Source organism: Nilaparvata lugens, chromosome 14, assembly GCF_014356525.2.
Source record: "Nilaparvata lugens isolate BPH chromosome 14, ASM1435652v1, whole genome shotgun sequence".
Classification (NCBI taxonomy): Eukaryota; Metazoa; Arthropoda; class Insecta; order Hemiptera; family Delphacidae; genus Nilaparvata; species Nilaparvata lugens.
The window spans coordinates 11,312,433-11,326,976 of record NC_052517.1 but is presented as its reverse complement, the minus strand read 5'-3'; the positions used below and the strand labels follow the sequence as shown (position 1 = coordinate 11,326,976).

At 33.3% G+C, this 14,544-nt stretch overlaps 1 protein-coding gene across 2 annotated transcripts in view; it reads right to left on the bottom strand.

The window, feature by feature from the left end:
• The window catches only part of LOC111055620 (tripartite motif-containing protein 3), an 81,382-nt gene that overhangs the window by 50,657 nt on the left and 16,181 nt on the right, over positions 1 to 14,544 (bottom strand). For both annotated transcript variants that reach the window (XM_039440749.1, XM_039440748.1), the window contains 2 exons: positions 10,655 to 10,778; positions 1,536 to 1,843 (listed from right to left, as the gene is read on the bottom strand). In XM_039440749.1, coding sequence (XP_039296683.1) covers positions 1,536 to 1,843; positions 10,655 to 10,745 — 399 coding nt within the window. In that variant the 5' untranslated portion in view covers positions 10,746 to 10,778. The remainder of the gene's footprint in view (positions 1 to 1,535; positions 1,844 to 10,654; positions 10,779 to 14,544) is intronic.

Genomic DNA, 14,544 nt, shown 5'->3' with positions numbered 1-14,544 from the left:
ACTAGTAAAAATTCTGCTGCTCTTGTATCTAGTTTTAGTTTATCAGAGATTGACAATGGTGTAATAACCGAAACCGGTCTTTTTAAGTATCAATAAATCTATGGTTTTATGACAATTTCTGAGTCTTTTTCATTCAACATTCATATTCCATTTATTTTTCTATTTTTAAAACGATTTTGCTCCAACCCCATTAAATTTCAATACTTATTTAATTTTTGTTTGGTTAAAATACAACTTTAAATCACTGTCAAGTGCTCAAGGTTTAAGTTATCTGGTGCAATCAAATTGAAATATCAATAATCTATTTAAAATAAAACCCTTAGTCCCGCCGCTGAGTAGACCCACACTAATCCACGAAAACTTTTGGGTTTGGCAGGACCCTCAATTGTTTGTATTGTGAATAAAAATTTTGATTCGATTTGAAACAACCCACGCCGTGGGATGTTTTGTAAACCATTGCTAGGCTTCTCTAGACATCTGTGTAATACATGCAATGAATAATCCACTTGTCAGTCGATTGATTATGTAATTCTATGTTTTACAAAACATCCCACGGCGTGGGTTGCTTTTCGTGGATTAGCGTGGGTCTACTTTGCGGCGGGCCTAAATTGGAAAACCCACAACAATGTATAGAGCTTGAGCAAGTACCATGAGGGATTTTCGATTTTTTTCACAAATGAAAATTGAGAGTTCATAATTGAATTCAACAAAGTTTAGTAAAAATAAAAATCTAATTTAACCAAATCTGACTATTTATTCATCGATTGTCTACAGCGAGGTCCACGTTATAAAGGCAGTTTTTAATTAGCAACGGTATTGCTATCCTTGTCTATCATTGAACAAATCTCTTTCTCGCTTCGCTCTGTTGCCAGATCGTCTTTCAACAATGTAGGATTAATAATTAATTAACAAGATATTTTATCTATATTATGAAATTTTATTTCATAATATATTTTATAATTTATCTATATTCATCATGAAATTATTGAAAAATATAATTTCTTGCCTAATGAAATGTAATTTATTATTTCAAACGAGAATGAACGGTTAATATTACATCAATAAACCTGTATCTGCCACCGTCTATAGAAGGCATTGACAAGACAGGATCGGTAACTTTGTTCTCCTATCTTTCTCCACTGATATTATAACGTGGACTTCACTATAGCCTTTCGGCTCTATCAGGACCTATCTTGCTTGATAAAATTTAGTTTATTATTTTAAACGAGAATGAACAGTTAATATTACATCAATAAGCCTGTATCTGATACCGTCTATAGAAGGCATTGACAAGACAGAGGATCGGCAACGTTGTTCTCCTATCTTTCTCCAGTGCCATTATAACGTGTACCTCACTATAGATAAGTTGCGCCTGATTGGAAGGGGTGACGTTTGAGCCAACTCCTCTGGATATTAAATTCAAATCATTTCACCAAAAACACAAAAACAATACAATGTTGTGACTATTGGAAAAAAACAATAATTATTATTTACTTCTATTATAACGTGGACTTCACTATAGCAGTTTTGCTGACCTGGTTGAGATGCACACTGCACTTGGGCACGACCTCGCGACGTTGCCGTGCCATCAGGTCGAGCAGTTGGTTGACTAGGAAGGAGGGAGGCAAAGCGGCAACACCGCCCCGCGGCACAGTGATGCACTCGCGGCAGATGGGGCAGCGGAAGGTGGCGGGTGGCGGAGGCTGGGCGCCCGGCTGTGAGCCACGCGCTGTGCCCGCCTGTGATTGGCTGGCCGCGCCGGCGATGCGCGTCAAGCAGTGCAGGCAGACTGTGTGTGAACAGCATAGCAGTTTCGGGGTGTGCTCTCCACCGTCGTACATGCCTGCGAAACATCCAAAAATGTTGTAAAAGAACCTTAAATATTGATTCGAAAGAAAACGATATATTATTATAAACACCACTGTAATATTATTGACCGAGCGAAGTGAGGTCTAAAAGCCTGTTCACATGACAGCGATTTACGCTCGGTTGTCGGGCGGTTCGATATACTAGAGCAGGCATGAGAGCGTACACATGTCTTCAGTCAACCGAGCGGTTTCGAGCAGAGCAGTTCACATAGTGCACATTCTATTACAATTTCAGTTCAATACAATTTTCAGTTCAGTTAGTTTGTAGAGAATCATATTTCATAGTAGGGTAAACTAGCCCACGTTGGGGCACTAAAATTCAAACAGCTATAACTTCGACAAATATAAAAAAAATCTTAATTTTTTAATTTTATATTGATTGTATTTTCTTACACTTTCATGGCAACTGCATTGATTGTGTCAATTGATTCAAGATTCAAGTAGACGGTTTGGCATTTCTCTTTATGTTTGAATGTTTATATGTTGCGCATTTACGACGAAACGCAGATACAGATTTTCGTGAAATTTGACAGGTATGTTCCTTTTTCAATTTCGCGTCGACGTATACATAAGGTTTTTTGAAATTTTTCATTTTAAGGATAATACAAAAGAAAAAGGAGTCTCCTTTGAACGCCAATATTACCGTAAAAATCAGACTTTAGAATATTATTCATCATAAATCAGCTGTCTAGTGGACTATAATACTACCCGTTCAAAGACATCGAACATCTTGGGAATGTATCTTTCCATCAACGTTAGTACACAGTTATCTACTAACTTTGTCTTTCCATAAGCTGAAGCCATGATTCCAGTTTGAAGTCACTTGTTTTTTTGAAATTTTTCATTTTAAGGATAATACAAAAGAAAAAGGAGTCTCCTTTGAACGACAATATTACCGTAAAAATCAGACTTTAGAATTATTATTCATCATAAATCAGCTGTCTAGTGGACTACAATACTACCCGTTCAAAGACATCGAACATCTTGGAAATGTATCTTTCCATCAACGTTAGTACACAGTTGTCTACTAACTTTGTCTTTCCATAAGCTGAGGCCATGATTTCAATTAGGAGTTATTGATAGAAAATATTTTGTTTTTTATTTTTTTTTTAATCTGATGGTTAAAATTGCAAGAAATATTATTGAAAAGAAGTTGATTTCTAAAATCATGAAAAGTGAGAAATGAAGTTTGTAGGAAATCAGCATTATGGTAGATTATTTTGTTAATTTCAACACACCGATTTTCAGAATGTTCTCCGATGGGTTGATTGGATTGGCGTATTGACGGCAGTCAGACCTGATAACAGCGCTCACACTCACATTCCGGGACGACACGTCACGGTACGATAGGACAGAAAGCCGATCAATAAATTGATAAATTATTGACCGAGCGAAGTGAGGTCTAAGATTCAAGTCGACGGTTTGGCATTTTTCTTAATGTTTAAATGTTTTTATGTTGCGCAATAACGGCGAAACGCGGTAATAGATTTTCATGAAATTTGACAGGTAGGCCTATGTTCATTTTAAATTGCGCGTCAACGTATATACAAGGTTTTTGGAAATTTTGCATTTCAAGGATTATATAAAAGTAAAAAGGAGCCTCCTTCATACGCCAATATTACCGTAAAAATAAGACTATAGAATTATTCATCATAAATCAGCTGTCTAGTGGACTATAATACTACCCGTTCAAAAACATCGAACATCTTGAAAATTGTATCTTTCCATCAACGTTGTAGACAGTTGCAGCCAGACCTGATAACAGCGCTCACACTCACATTCCGGGACGACACGTCACGGTACGATAGGACAGAAAGCTCTATATTTATTTAGGATTTTTTCTAGACATTTTAAATTGATAAATTATTTATTAATTTTTAAGAAAACATAACAACAAGTCAATGTAACTTACTGAGCGCGAGGTCTACTGTTCACAGAACTACTAGTTTATTAATTTTTGAGGAAAAAAACAGGTCAATGTAGCTTACTGAGCGCGAGGTCTACTAGTTAAAATAGTAATAAATAGGATATATTCAATATTATTGTACAATATAAGTACCTGCTTCTAACATCAGGCCACGCAACTATAGTAAATAGCCTACGTCATATTTATTTTTTATTTCTATAGTAAACCATATTATTGATTTAGCTCGTTGGGAGAAACCAACTGCGTTGCTCACTACAGTTATGTGGCCTTCTGTAATGAGAAGGTACTATTATTGAAGAATAATATAATAAGAGGATATTGGTGAAGATATCACATGGTATAGGGAGTTTATGTTCCAAATTTCACTGTTGACCAATTCTGTGCAAGATAATAATACATCTACATTAATTTAGAGATCTTGAAAAGAACATAAAAATTCAACAATTTCTACAAAAATGATCAGATTTATATTTAAGGATTTCTACCAAAAACTTCATCCTCATAAAAAACTAGGATAAGAATCCTTACATTCTCATTTTTACTAGTGTCAGTAGAAATTCAATACCAAAGTATAATATATTCAGTTAAATTATCACTGTTACAAACACTGTATAATCAAGTCACAGTTTCAATAAAGATGAAATTTGAACTTGCCTTCAACACGTCAACCTGGGTGTAAAACAAAATATTGACAACTAATAGCATCTTAAAACATTGAATGTCTCCAATTTTGTAACAGCCATGTTCCTGCTATGATTATGTCAGTGATTAGTATGTTTAGCGCTGTATTTTTCTTCTTCTTCCTCTTCATCCACTTCAAAAGCAGGACTAACTATGCAAGTAGTTAATCTTCAACTGACATTATGTCATAGTGAGCGTTTCAAAGTTGATTTCATAATAACTATTTCATCAATATCTTCTTCCTTTCATGGTCATCCTTGCAACTTTCTCAAAATTTGTTATCCTCTTCTGCCTCCTTACTTCTTCCTCTATGAACATCTTCGTTTTACTCTTTTCTTGGTCACCCTTTGTCTCTTCACTTCAGTATACTTTTAAGGCCGGTTTCCGAGCTCGGGATTTAGGCAAGTTCTAGCAGAACCTCCTAAATACTCCTCGGTGTTTAGGAGGTCCTGGTTCTAGACTTTAAACAGCTGGAGTCAGAGAATTTCCGAAGCGGAGCATAGTAGTAGTCAACGTTCAAATTAGATTTCGAAAAACTATAAAATTGAACAAAAAATACTAGTAGTTCTGTGAACAGTAGACCTCGCGCTCAGTAATTTAAATTGACCTGTTGTTATGTTTTCTCAAAAATTAATGAATGGTTTATCAATTTAAAATGTCTAGAAAAAATCCTAAATAAATATACAGCTTTCTGTCCTATCGTACCGTGACGTGTCGTCCCGGAATGTGAGTGTGAGCGCTGTTATCAGGTCTGGCTGCCGTCGATATGCCAATCCAATCAACCCATCAGAGAACATTCAGTGTTGTCGTGTTGGCGAAAAATCGGTGTGTTGAAATTAACAAAATAAACTACCATAATGCTGATTTCCTACTTCATTTCTCACTTTTCATGATTTTAGAAATCAATTTCTTTTCAATAATATTTGTTGAAATGTTAATCATCAAATTAAAAAAGAAAAATGTTTTTTATCAATAACTCCAAACTAGAATCATGGCCTTAGCTTATGGAAAGACAAAGTTAGTAGACAACAACTGTCCACTAACATTGATATAAAGATACATTTTCAAGATGTTCAATGTTTTTGAACGGGTAGTATTAGAGTCAACTAGACAGCTGATTTATGATGAATAATTCTATAGTCTGATTTTCACGGTAATATTGGTGTCCGAAGGTAACTCTTTTTCCTTTTGTATTATCCTTAAAATGAAATTTTTTTGAAAAACCTCATGTATAGGTCGACGCGAAATTGAAAAAGGAACATACCTGTCAAATTTCATGAAAATCTACTGCTGCGTTTCGCTGAAATGCGCAACATATTAACATTTAAACATATAAACATTTGAACATATAAACATTTAAACATAAAGAGAAATGCGAAACCGTCGACTTGAATCTAAAGGTGCGTACAAATATACGCGCCGCGAACATGAGCAATTCACTTTTAATCAGCTGATTATATCTGTATTTTTACAGAAACAGTAAGATACAGGTATAAAAGCTTGGCAACAGCTGATTAAAAGTGAATTGCTCATGTTCGCGGCGCGTGAATCTGTATGCACCGTTAGACCTCACTTCGCTCGGTCAAAAATAAAGAGAAAATAGTTTAACGTCTTAGCTATTTTGAATTATTTAGGAATGTTTCATACCGTCGATAAAAGACGTTTCCAATTATAGAAATGAGAAAATAAAGATTATCATAAAAACTACGAGAACGCCCCGTTTCGGAAAGCCAATTTTCTTACTCCAGCTGCTTGAAGTCTAGAACTTGGCTGAATCCCGAGCTCGGAAACCGGCCCTTAATGGAAAGGGTATTACATATCTAGATAAATCTTCTTATTCTTCCTTTCCTCCTGGATCTAAACTATTCTTTTCTAAAAATGGACTGTTATTTGTTGAAACTAGACCAATTTATGTAAAAACAACATGATATTATACTGTCGGCATTCAAATTGTATTAGTTTCTCTTCAAGTAGTAAATGAATTATCCAGTTAATTGTTTGTAGGATTCATTGAATAGTTAGTTACCAAGAATTAGTGTGTAATCCAGCATTATATTATAATGTGCATAGATTGAGAAATTAAATCGAATCTTTTTACATTATTTTTCATACTTCTCCGAAGTCAATATCACTTCTGTTTCTTCTTAGTATTTATCGTGGTTTTCTCCTTTTTCTTCTCCTCTTCTCCAATATTATCTCCTATATTAAGCGAGCAATTTCTGTATATATTTTTATATCTGGTTATATGGTTATTTATGTTCAACGGATCTCGAAAACGGCTCTAACGATTTTCACGAAATTTGGAATATAGTAGGTTTATGATATCAAAATTCGATTGCACTAGGTCTCATCTCTGGGAAAACTTGCTGAAGGACATGAAAAGGATAATTCATCATTGGAAAAACATATTATAAAATTTCATCGTCTGTCGATAGCAGAAGATGCGTGTGCCTGTGTGGGAGATCAGCTGTGTAATCAATAAGCTTACCGTATCTCGCGAGAAATTAAGAAATTTCAATTGACACTATCAAAACTAGTAGTTCTGTGAACAGTAGACCTCGCGCTCAGTAAGTTACATTGACCTGTTGTTATGTTTTCTCAAAAATTAATAAATAATTTTCAATTAAAAATGTCTAGAAAAAATCCTAAATAAATATAGAGCTTTCTGTCCTATCGTACCGTGACGTGTCGTCCGGGAATGTGAGTGTGAGCGCTGTTATCAGGTCTGGCTGCAATTGTCTACATTGTTGATGGAAAGGCATTATCATTTTCAAGATGTTCGATGTTTTTGAACTGGTAGTATCATAGTCCACTAGACAGCTGATTTATGATGAATAATTCTATAGTCTGATTTTTACGGTAATATTATCGTATGAAGGAGGCTCCTTTTTCCTTTTATATTATCCTTGAAATGCAAAATTTCCAAAAACCTTGTATATACGTCGACGCGCAATTTAAAAAGGAACATAACCTACTTTTTGGAAGTACAGTTTTGGGCTGTGCCTGCAGTCCTTCACCAATCATTTTAAAGAATTAAGTTCTGTTTATCAATAAATAAATAACGAGCGAAGCTCGGTGCCCCGATATTGTACATGTTTATAGTACAATGTACAAAACTCTTCAGCTTCTCCCTTCCTTTCGTTTCTTCTTGTTTCTCCTTCTTACTCTTCATTGTTTTCTTCTTCTTCTCCATTTTCTTCTTCTCCATCTCTTCTTTCCCTTCCCCCATTCTCCTCCATCAGTTTATTTCCTTCTCCTTAAAATACATGGAAACAAAATCCTGTAAAGGATTAAGGCCTGAACACAGGCTTCAGTTTCATATTTCCTCCACATTATCTACGCATTCTCTCTCCTTCCACCCAACGATTCAAGCCTTAACTTCATCCTTCTCTAACTCATATATTATTTTGAAACAGAATACAAGTTCAAAGCTGCTCAAGCATTGTCTGTGTTCAACTCAAAAGCATGGAAACTAAAACCTTTACATCCGTTTTAAAACCAAGGTAGAAAACTTCAAGATAAGCTTTTACTTTGGAGAAGTAGAAGGTGGGCAAAAATAAGAATAAGTAAAACAAAGGAAGAAGCGAGAGAGAGAAAGTGTGTCTGTGTGTGATACAGAGAAAGAGAGAGGATGAGTGTGGTGTGTGAGAGAGAGAGTTGAACTTAACACGAATAAGTGAAGATAAGACCAGAAGCCATTTTTAGACGAGCAACATGACATATTCCCATTTTTCTATCTTGAACTTGATTTCTTTTTTGCTCTCTTTCTTCCCTTTTTCTTCTTCTTCTCCTTCATCTTTAACCTTCTTCTCCATCCCCGCTCTTATCGCAGTTGACATTTTGCATTTCCATTTTTCTCTTTTTTGAACTTGATTACATTTTTCTCCAACAATCTTCTACCGTACTTGTTTTCTTCTTCTTCTTCTTCTTCTCCTTCTCCTCCTTCTCCTTCTCCTCCTTCTCCTTCTTCTTCTTCTCTTCTTCTTCTTCTTCTTCTTCTTCTTCTCTTCTTCTTCTTCTCCCTACCCTTCTCCTTCTCCTTCACCTTCTCCTTCTTCTTTTTCTTTTTCTACTTCCCCCTTATTCATATTTTCTTCTAGCACTTATCGTAGTTCATAGTTCATAGTTTACGTGCGGTTAATAGGGTTAGAAAACTCTCACAGTGTATGATTTTTGTTCAACTGTTCTGACTGCGTTGTTTTCTTTCCAGTATTGTTTCGTTGAAATAACACTATTTTCACACAAATCCTTGAATTCGTTCTTAAATGATGTCCTCTACATTACTGATCCAAAACTGCCCTAATTTAATCGATAAATAAATGATAATACAGAAATGTATGAATGAGTAGGCTATTATCTTAAAATGTATTCAGGGAAACTCATTTTTATTTATAAAATAACATCATAGTAACTTTTTTGAAAAGTTTTCAATATAAAACTAAGAAAGAAGGGTAATATGATGTTATTTTATGAATTGAGTATTAATATTGAAAGACTTCGTAGAACTATTGACAGCCAGTGTAACCTTAATATTAGAGTAAATCAGAGTAAATTCTGTCTTGTCGTATCGTGTCGGCGAGATATCGGTGTATAAACAACTAATGGCTGTTTGGGTTGTTGTATCGACAATGCTTATAATTTGATGTAAACAGATATGCTACTGCCATCAAAAGCTTACCGAGTTGAAAGCAGAGAAAAGTCGGAAGAAAATACTATGCTACTTCAAGTTATCAATTGCATGCCTCACTGCATGCAATCAATAGTCCACACAACAGCTGTTTTTTCACTAAGTTACATTGAGATATTGAATTGCATGCAAATTATAATCCACTCGACAGCTCATTTATGATGAATAATTCTAAAGTCTGATTTTTACGGTAATATTGGCGTTCAAAGGAGACTACTTTTCCTTTTGTATTATCCTTGAAATGCAAAATTTCCAAAAACATTGTACATACGTCGACGCGCAATTAAAAAAGGAACATACCTGTCAAATTTCATGAAAATCTATTACCGCGTTTCGCCGGAAATGCGGAACATAAAAACATAAATATAAACATTTGAACATAAAGAGAAATGCAAAACCTTCGATTTGAATTTTAGACCTCACTTTGCTTGGTCAAAGATAAAACGCATTGTTCAAAATTGTGGATTTAGAAATCAATAGGCTTTTTGCACACTGTACAGAGTCAGTCCAGTTTATTCTATTTGAAACTGTGAAATAATTCAAAAAATAATAACGAAGTATGCTCCATTAGCAATAAAAAACTGGATGATCCAAGAATATTATTTTAACAAAATAACTTATATGCTTCCATCTCCTTCAACTAATTCTACTTTTCTTATCAATTTTTTTCCCTCTTTCTCCAAATATGCTCTAGGATTTTTTATTACCGTAGTATTGTTTCATTGTGCAAATCATATAAAATTCGAAGTCAGAAATATCAATTCAGTTTCCATGTTTATTTAATTTTTATATTTTAATTTTATGTATGTTTTATATCAAAATAATATAGTTTCCATTCTGAATGTCTCTTGCAAAATGAAGTTTTTACACATATATTGATCTTATGACTAGAATTACCTACGTGTAGAAATCCTAGAGTTAAGAATCTTTTCCTCTCTTAGTATTAGGGTACTGCTCTTACTGGCGGACAAGTTATCACTTATTCCAGTAGATTTCCAACAAACTTATGCTATTAGGTGTATTGAATAATAATGAAATGATAAAATAATCTCAATAAATTCAGTTTGATTATACATTATTCTTTTAATATTTAGGAATAGAGCTATTGATACTATTAATTAATTGATTTATTTATTAATTTATTTGAACCAATTGTGATTCATTGCATTTTGATGTATAGTCGAAGTGTTTGTTTTTTGTGGAAATAAATTTGAATTGAGATAGTAGTCTACATCACAATGTTCAGATACAGTCGCACAAGAATAAATGCCTGAAGGACATCGCTGTAAAAATCAAGTTTTTAAATTATTTTTGTTGTTGGAATGTCGATAAGGATTTTCAAGGTTAATTAATATCAATAATTAATAATAATAATAAGGAATTATAATATTTAAATATAAGGTTATTGTTATGTATTAGTTATAATAGATAATTAAGGTTAGTTAATTATTTATTAATTGATAATATTAATATTAACTATGATAGACTCACATAAGCAGGTGCCACATGTGAGAAAGCTCTCATTGAAGTCTTCATAGTTGATGGAGACAGTCTCCACCAGAGTACTGCTCATCGAAACCATTTTGGAGGCTGGGTTGATCCCCTCCTCCTCCTCCTGTGAATAACACAAAAATATGTAAATGTATAAGAACTTTTAGCTAAATATAGAAAATATTTAAAAAATATGTAAATAGAATTGAAAAAAAATCAATTGAAGAAAGGTATTGACGGATAGTATTGTCACGTATGACTTTTCCTATAGATTCACTCTAATAGGTCGGTATTATAGATCACTATAATATAGTGATGTGAATCTACAGAGTGAATCATATGTATGGGAACCCTTCAATAGGTTGGAGACTGCTGTAGATATAATACTGCAGCTTTCAGGATGAGTTATTGGTCAAATACTCTACCTTTTGACGTACAACTGAATTTCAAACCCTCATAAGGGGGTGACTTAGGGGTTGTAACTCGAATGTAAACACCCATTGTGTGATAAATCATTTTTAAAGGCCTTTTTATAACAAGAAAGATGACATCAATAAAAATGTTCTATGATACTTGTATCCAAAATGGCGGCTGATTGAAGTTTTAGTTTTTTAAGAAATGAGTGGTTGTAACTAGAATATTTTGAATGTAAACATCCATTGTGTGATACATCATTCTAAAGGCCTTTCTAAAACGAAAAAATGACATCAATGAAAATGTTCTGTTTACTCAAAATGGCGGCTGATCGAACTTTATCAATTACTTCTTTAATTCATTTTTTTTAATTAACTTCTTTAATTTAAAGAATTTATCCTCTAAATCTCATAGATTTATCTCTTACAGAATTTGAAATGTTATCTCCCAAAAATTTAAACTTTAGGCTCTCATATCTCAAAAAGTAATGATCAAGAAAAAATGTTTCAATTACAGATTAATACATAACCTATGTATAAAATGATTGGACAATTTGAAACTAAATTGGGAAATTGAAAATTTTTGGGCAATAGCCTGGTTTTTCTTTTTCGATCATTGTATTGTTTGTGCTAACCTAATAAATAAATAAATTTATTGAAGGGTTCCCATACATATAACTCACTTTATTAAATGAGATTGATGAAATACAGATTGGAGAAAATAGAGCGAATAAAATAAATGAAGAAGTAAGAATATGAGAATATCAATGTAAGTGAATAATAATGAATGGAATGAGAAAAAGTTATAATTGGTCATTTTTAGCAAATTGAATAACTTTCTCAAAAATGATTTTTTCAGGAAATGTTTGTTTTATCCAATCGACAAAACCATGAAGAATTTATACTCTAAATCTCATAGATTTATCTCTTACCGAATTTGAAATGTTATCACCCAAAAATTTAAACTTTAGGCTCTCATATCTAAAAAAGTAACGATCGAAAAAAATGTTTCCCTGAGAAAACGTTTTCATTTTGATACCTAGATGATATTTTATACAAATCGAAAAAAATTATTCAATCGGATATATGATGCTATGTAATTGTATGGCAGAATAATGCACAACTGAGGTTATTAAAAGGCAACAAATAAACTTATAAAACAAAGAGCTTCATATTACGTAAAAGCACAGTAAAGATCTGACAAGGCCTGAAAATCCCAAATGAGCTAACATTTATAACAAAGGCTTCCTTATATGGTTATATCCACTTCAAACTGTCAGCGTTGGTTTAATGGAACGCATTGATCTTATTTATATGAAATTCTGACAATAATAAATTTATTGAATTTCGCTCTAGTGAGGTCCACGTTATAATGGCAGTGAAGGAAAAAAGGAGAACAATGTTGCCGATCCTCTGTCTTCTATAGACGGTAGCTGATACAGGTTTATTGATGTAAAATTAACTGTTCATTCTCGTTTAAAATAATCAATTATACTTTATTAAGCAATAAATTATATTTTTAAATAATTTCATAATGAATTTACATAATTAAGATGAAATATTTTGAGCAACTTCTTATAGTTCTTACAGAGTTCTTCTATAGTGAGATCCACGTTATAATGGCAGTGAAGGAAAATAGGAGAACAACGTTGCCAATCCTCTGTCTTGTCAATGCCTTCTACAGACGGTAGCTGATACAGGTTTATTGATGTAATTCTGTTCATTCTCGTTTAAAATAATCAATTATATTTTATTGAGCAAGGAATTATAAGTTTCAATAATTTCATAATGAATTTTCATAATTAAGATAAAATATTTTCTCAATTAATTATTAATTCTACATTGTTAAAAGACGATCTGGCAACAGAGCAAAGCTCTTTGTTGAATGATAAACAATGATAGCAATACTATTGCTAATCAAACACTGCCATTACAACGTGGACCTCACTTTAGTATATAAAACTGTCACTATTGGTTTAATGGGAAGAATTGATGTTATCCCCATAAGGAATACTGACAAATTTAAGTGAGTCCACATAACAAAAGAATTCCACATGGATATTAATAGGCCTACAGAGAACAGTAAACCTCAAGCCTTATTCCATTGTTCTTAGACAAGCCTGTTGAGGCATATGTTACACGTTCACCTCATTAAAAATTTCCTTCCAAAGAAATTATTAGAATTCCAACGTTGTAGATCGTGAAGTGTTTTTGTCTTGATGTTATACAGGGTTGCATTATTTTGTACTTTTATCACCACCGAGTTGGGCAAGGTCACTTATTATTTTCAATCAAACTCAAATTTTATCTTTACAATATGTATGTTATAATTATTATGTTGTAAACTCCTGTAAACTTTGTGAGAAAATGTCCTGAAACATGTAGGCCGGTTTCCGAGCTCGGGGTTTAGCCAAGTCCTAGACTTTAACCGGCTAGACTTTACTGTAACCTAGACTTTAAACTCTGAGTCAGAAAATTGGCTTTCCGAGTCAGAGCGTTAACGTAGTCGAGGGCTCAAATAGACCCTGGAGTTTAGAGATCACGTTAGACCCTGAAGTTTATAATTTCGCTTTCTGAGTTGAGGGCTTATAAGTCCAGGACTTGAATTAGATTCTCGCCTCTTTCCGAGTCAAGGATTTATGAAAAATCGTTGTTAAGTCCAGAACTTAAAACAGCGAGATTTTAAACCCTCGACTGGGGTAGGGTTTAAATTTAAGTTCTAGACCTAACCGAGCAAACACAATTCAGTTATTGTTTTGGAAAAGATGAGTTGCCAAATAAATGTCATCGATTACCTAAATTATTTGAAGTATTCCATCTAAATCCATAATTTATAGTTTGCAAGTTTATTTTGGAATAAAGTTCTTCATAATATTATGCTTAGGAAACTAACCTTATTTTACAACTGTGACATAACCTAAAAATGTTCAAGAAAAATAATACAAGGATTGCCTTGGAATTTTATCTCCCAATGTGAATATTATAATTCATTGCCATATTCAACATATTAATAATATAATAAGTTAACAATAATAAATTATTATCCCAGTTTTTTCCAAAACAAATACGTTTTTCATCTTAATAGGTAGCATACTAAAATTTTTATTCCAAAATCAATGGCATGGATCAATGATAGAAAATAGCATAACGTAGAATGAAATGTTTATTTTTTACTTTCCTTGCCCTATTACCATAGGTAAGGAAAGTATTGCTTTCCGATAAAAATTAAGGTACCCCAATTTCTAAATTTCTATACGTTTCAAGGTCCCCTGAGTCCAAAAAACTGGTTTTTGGGTATTGGTCTGTATGTGTGTGTGTGTGTGTGTGTGTGTGTGTGTGTGTGTATGTGCGTCTGTGTACACGATATCTCATCTCCCAATTGACGGAATGACTTGAAATTTGGAACTTAAGGTCCTTTCACTATAAGGATCCGACACGAACAATTTCGATCAAATGCAATTGAAGATGGCGGCTAAA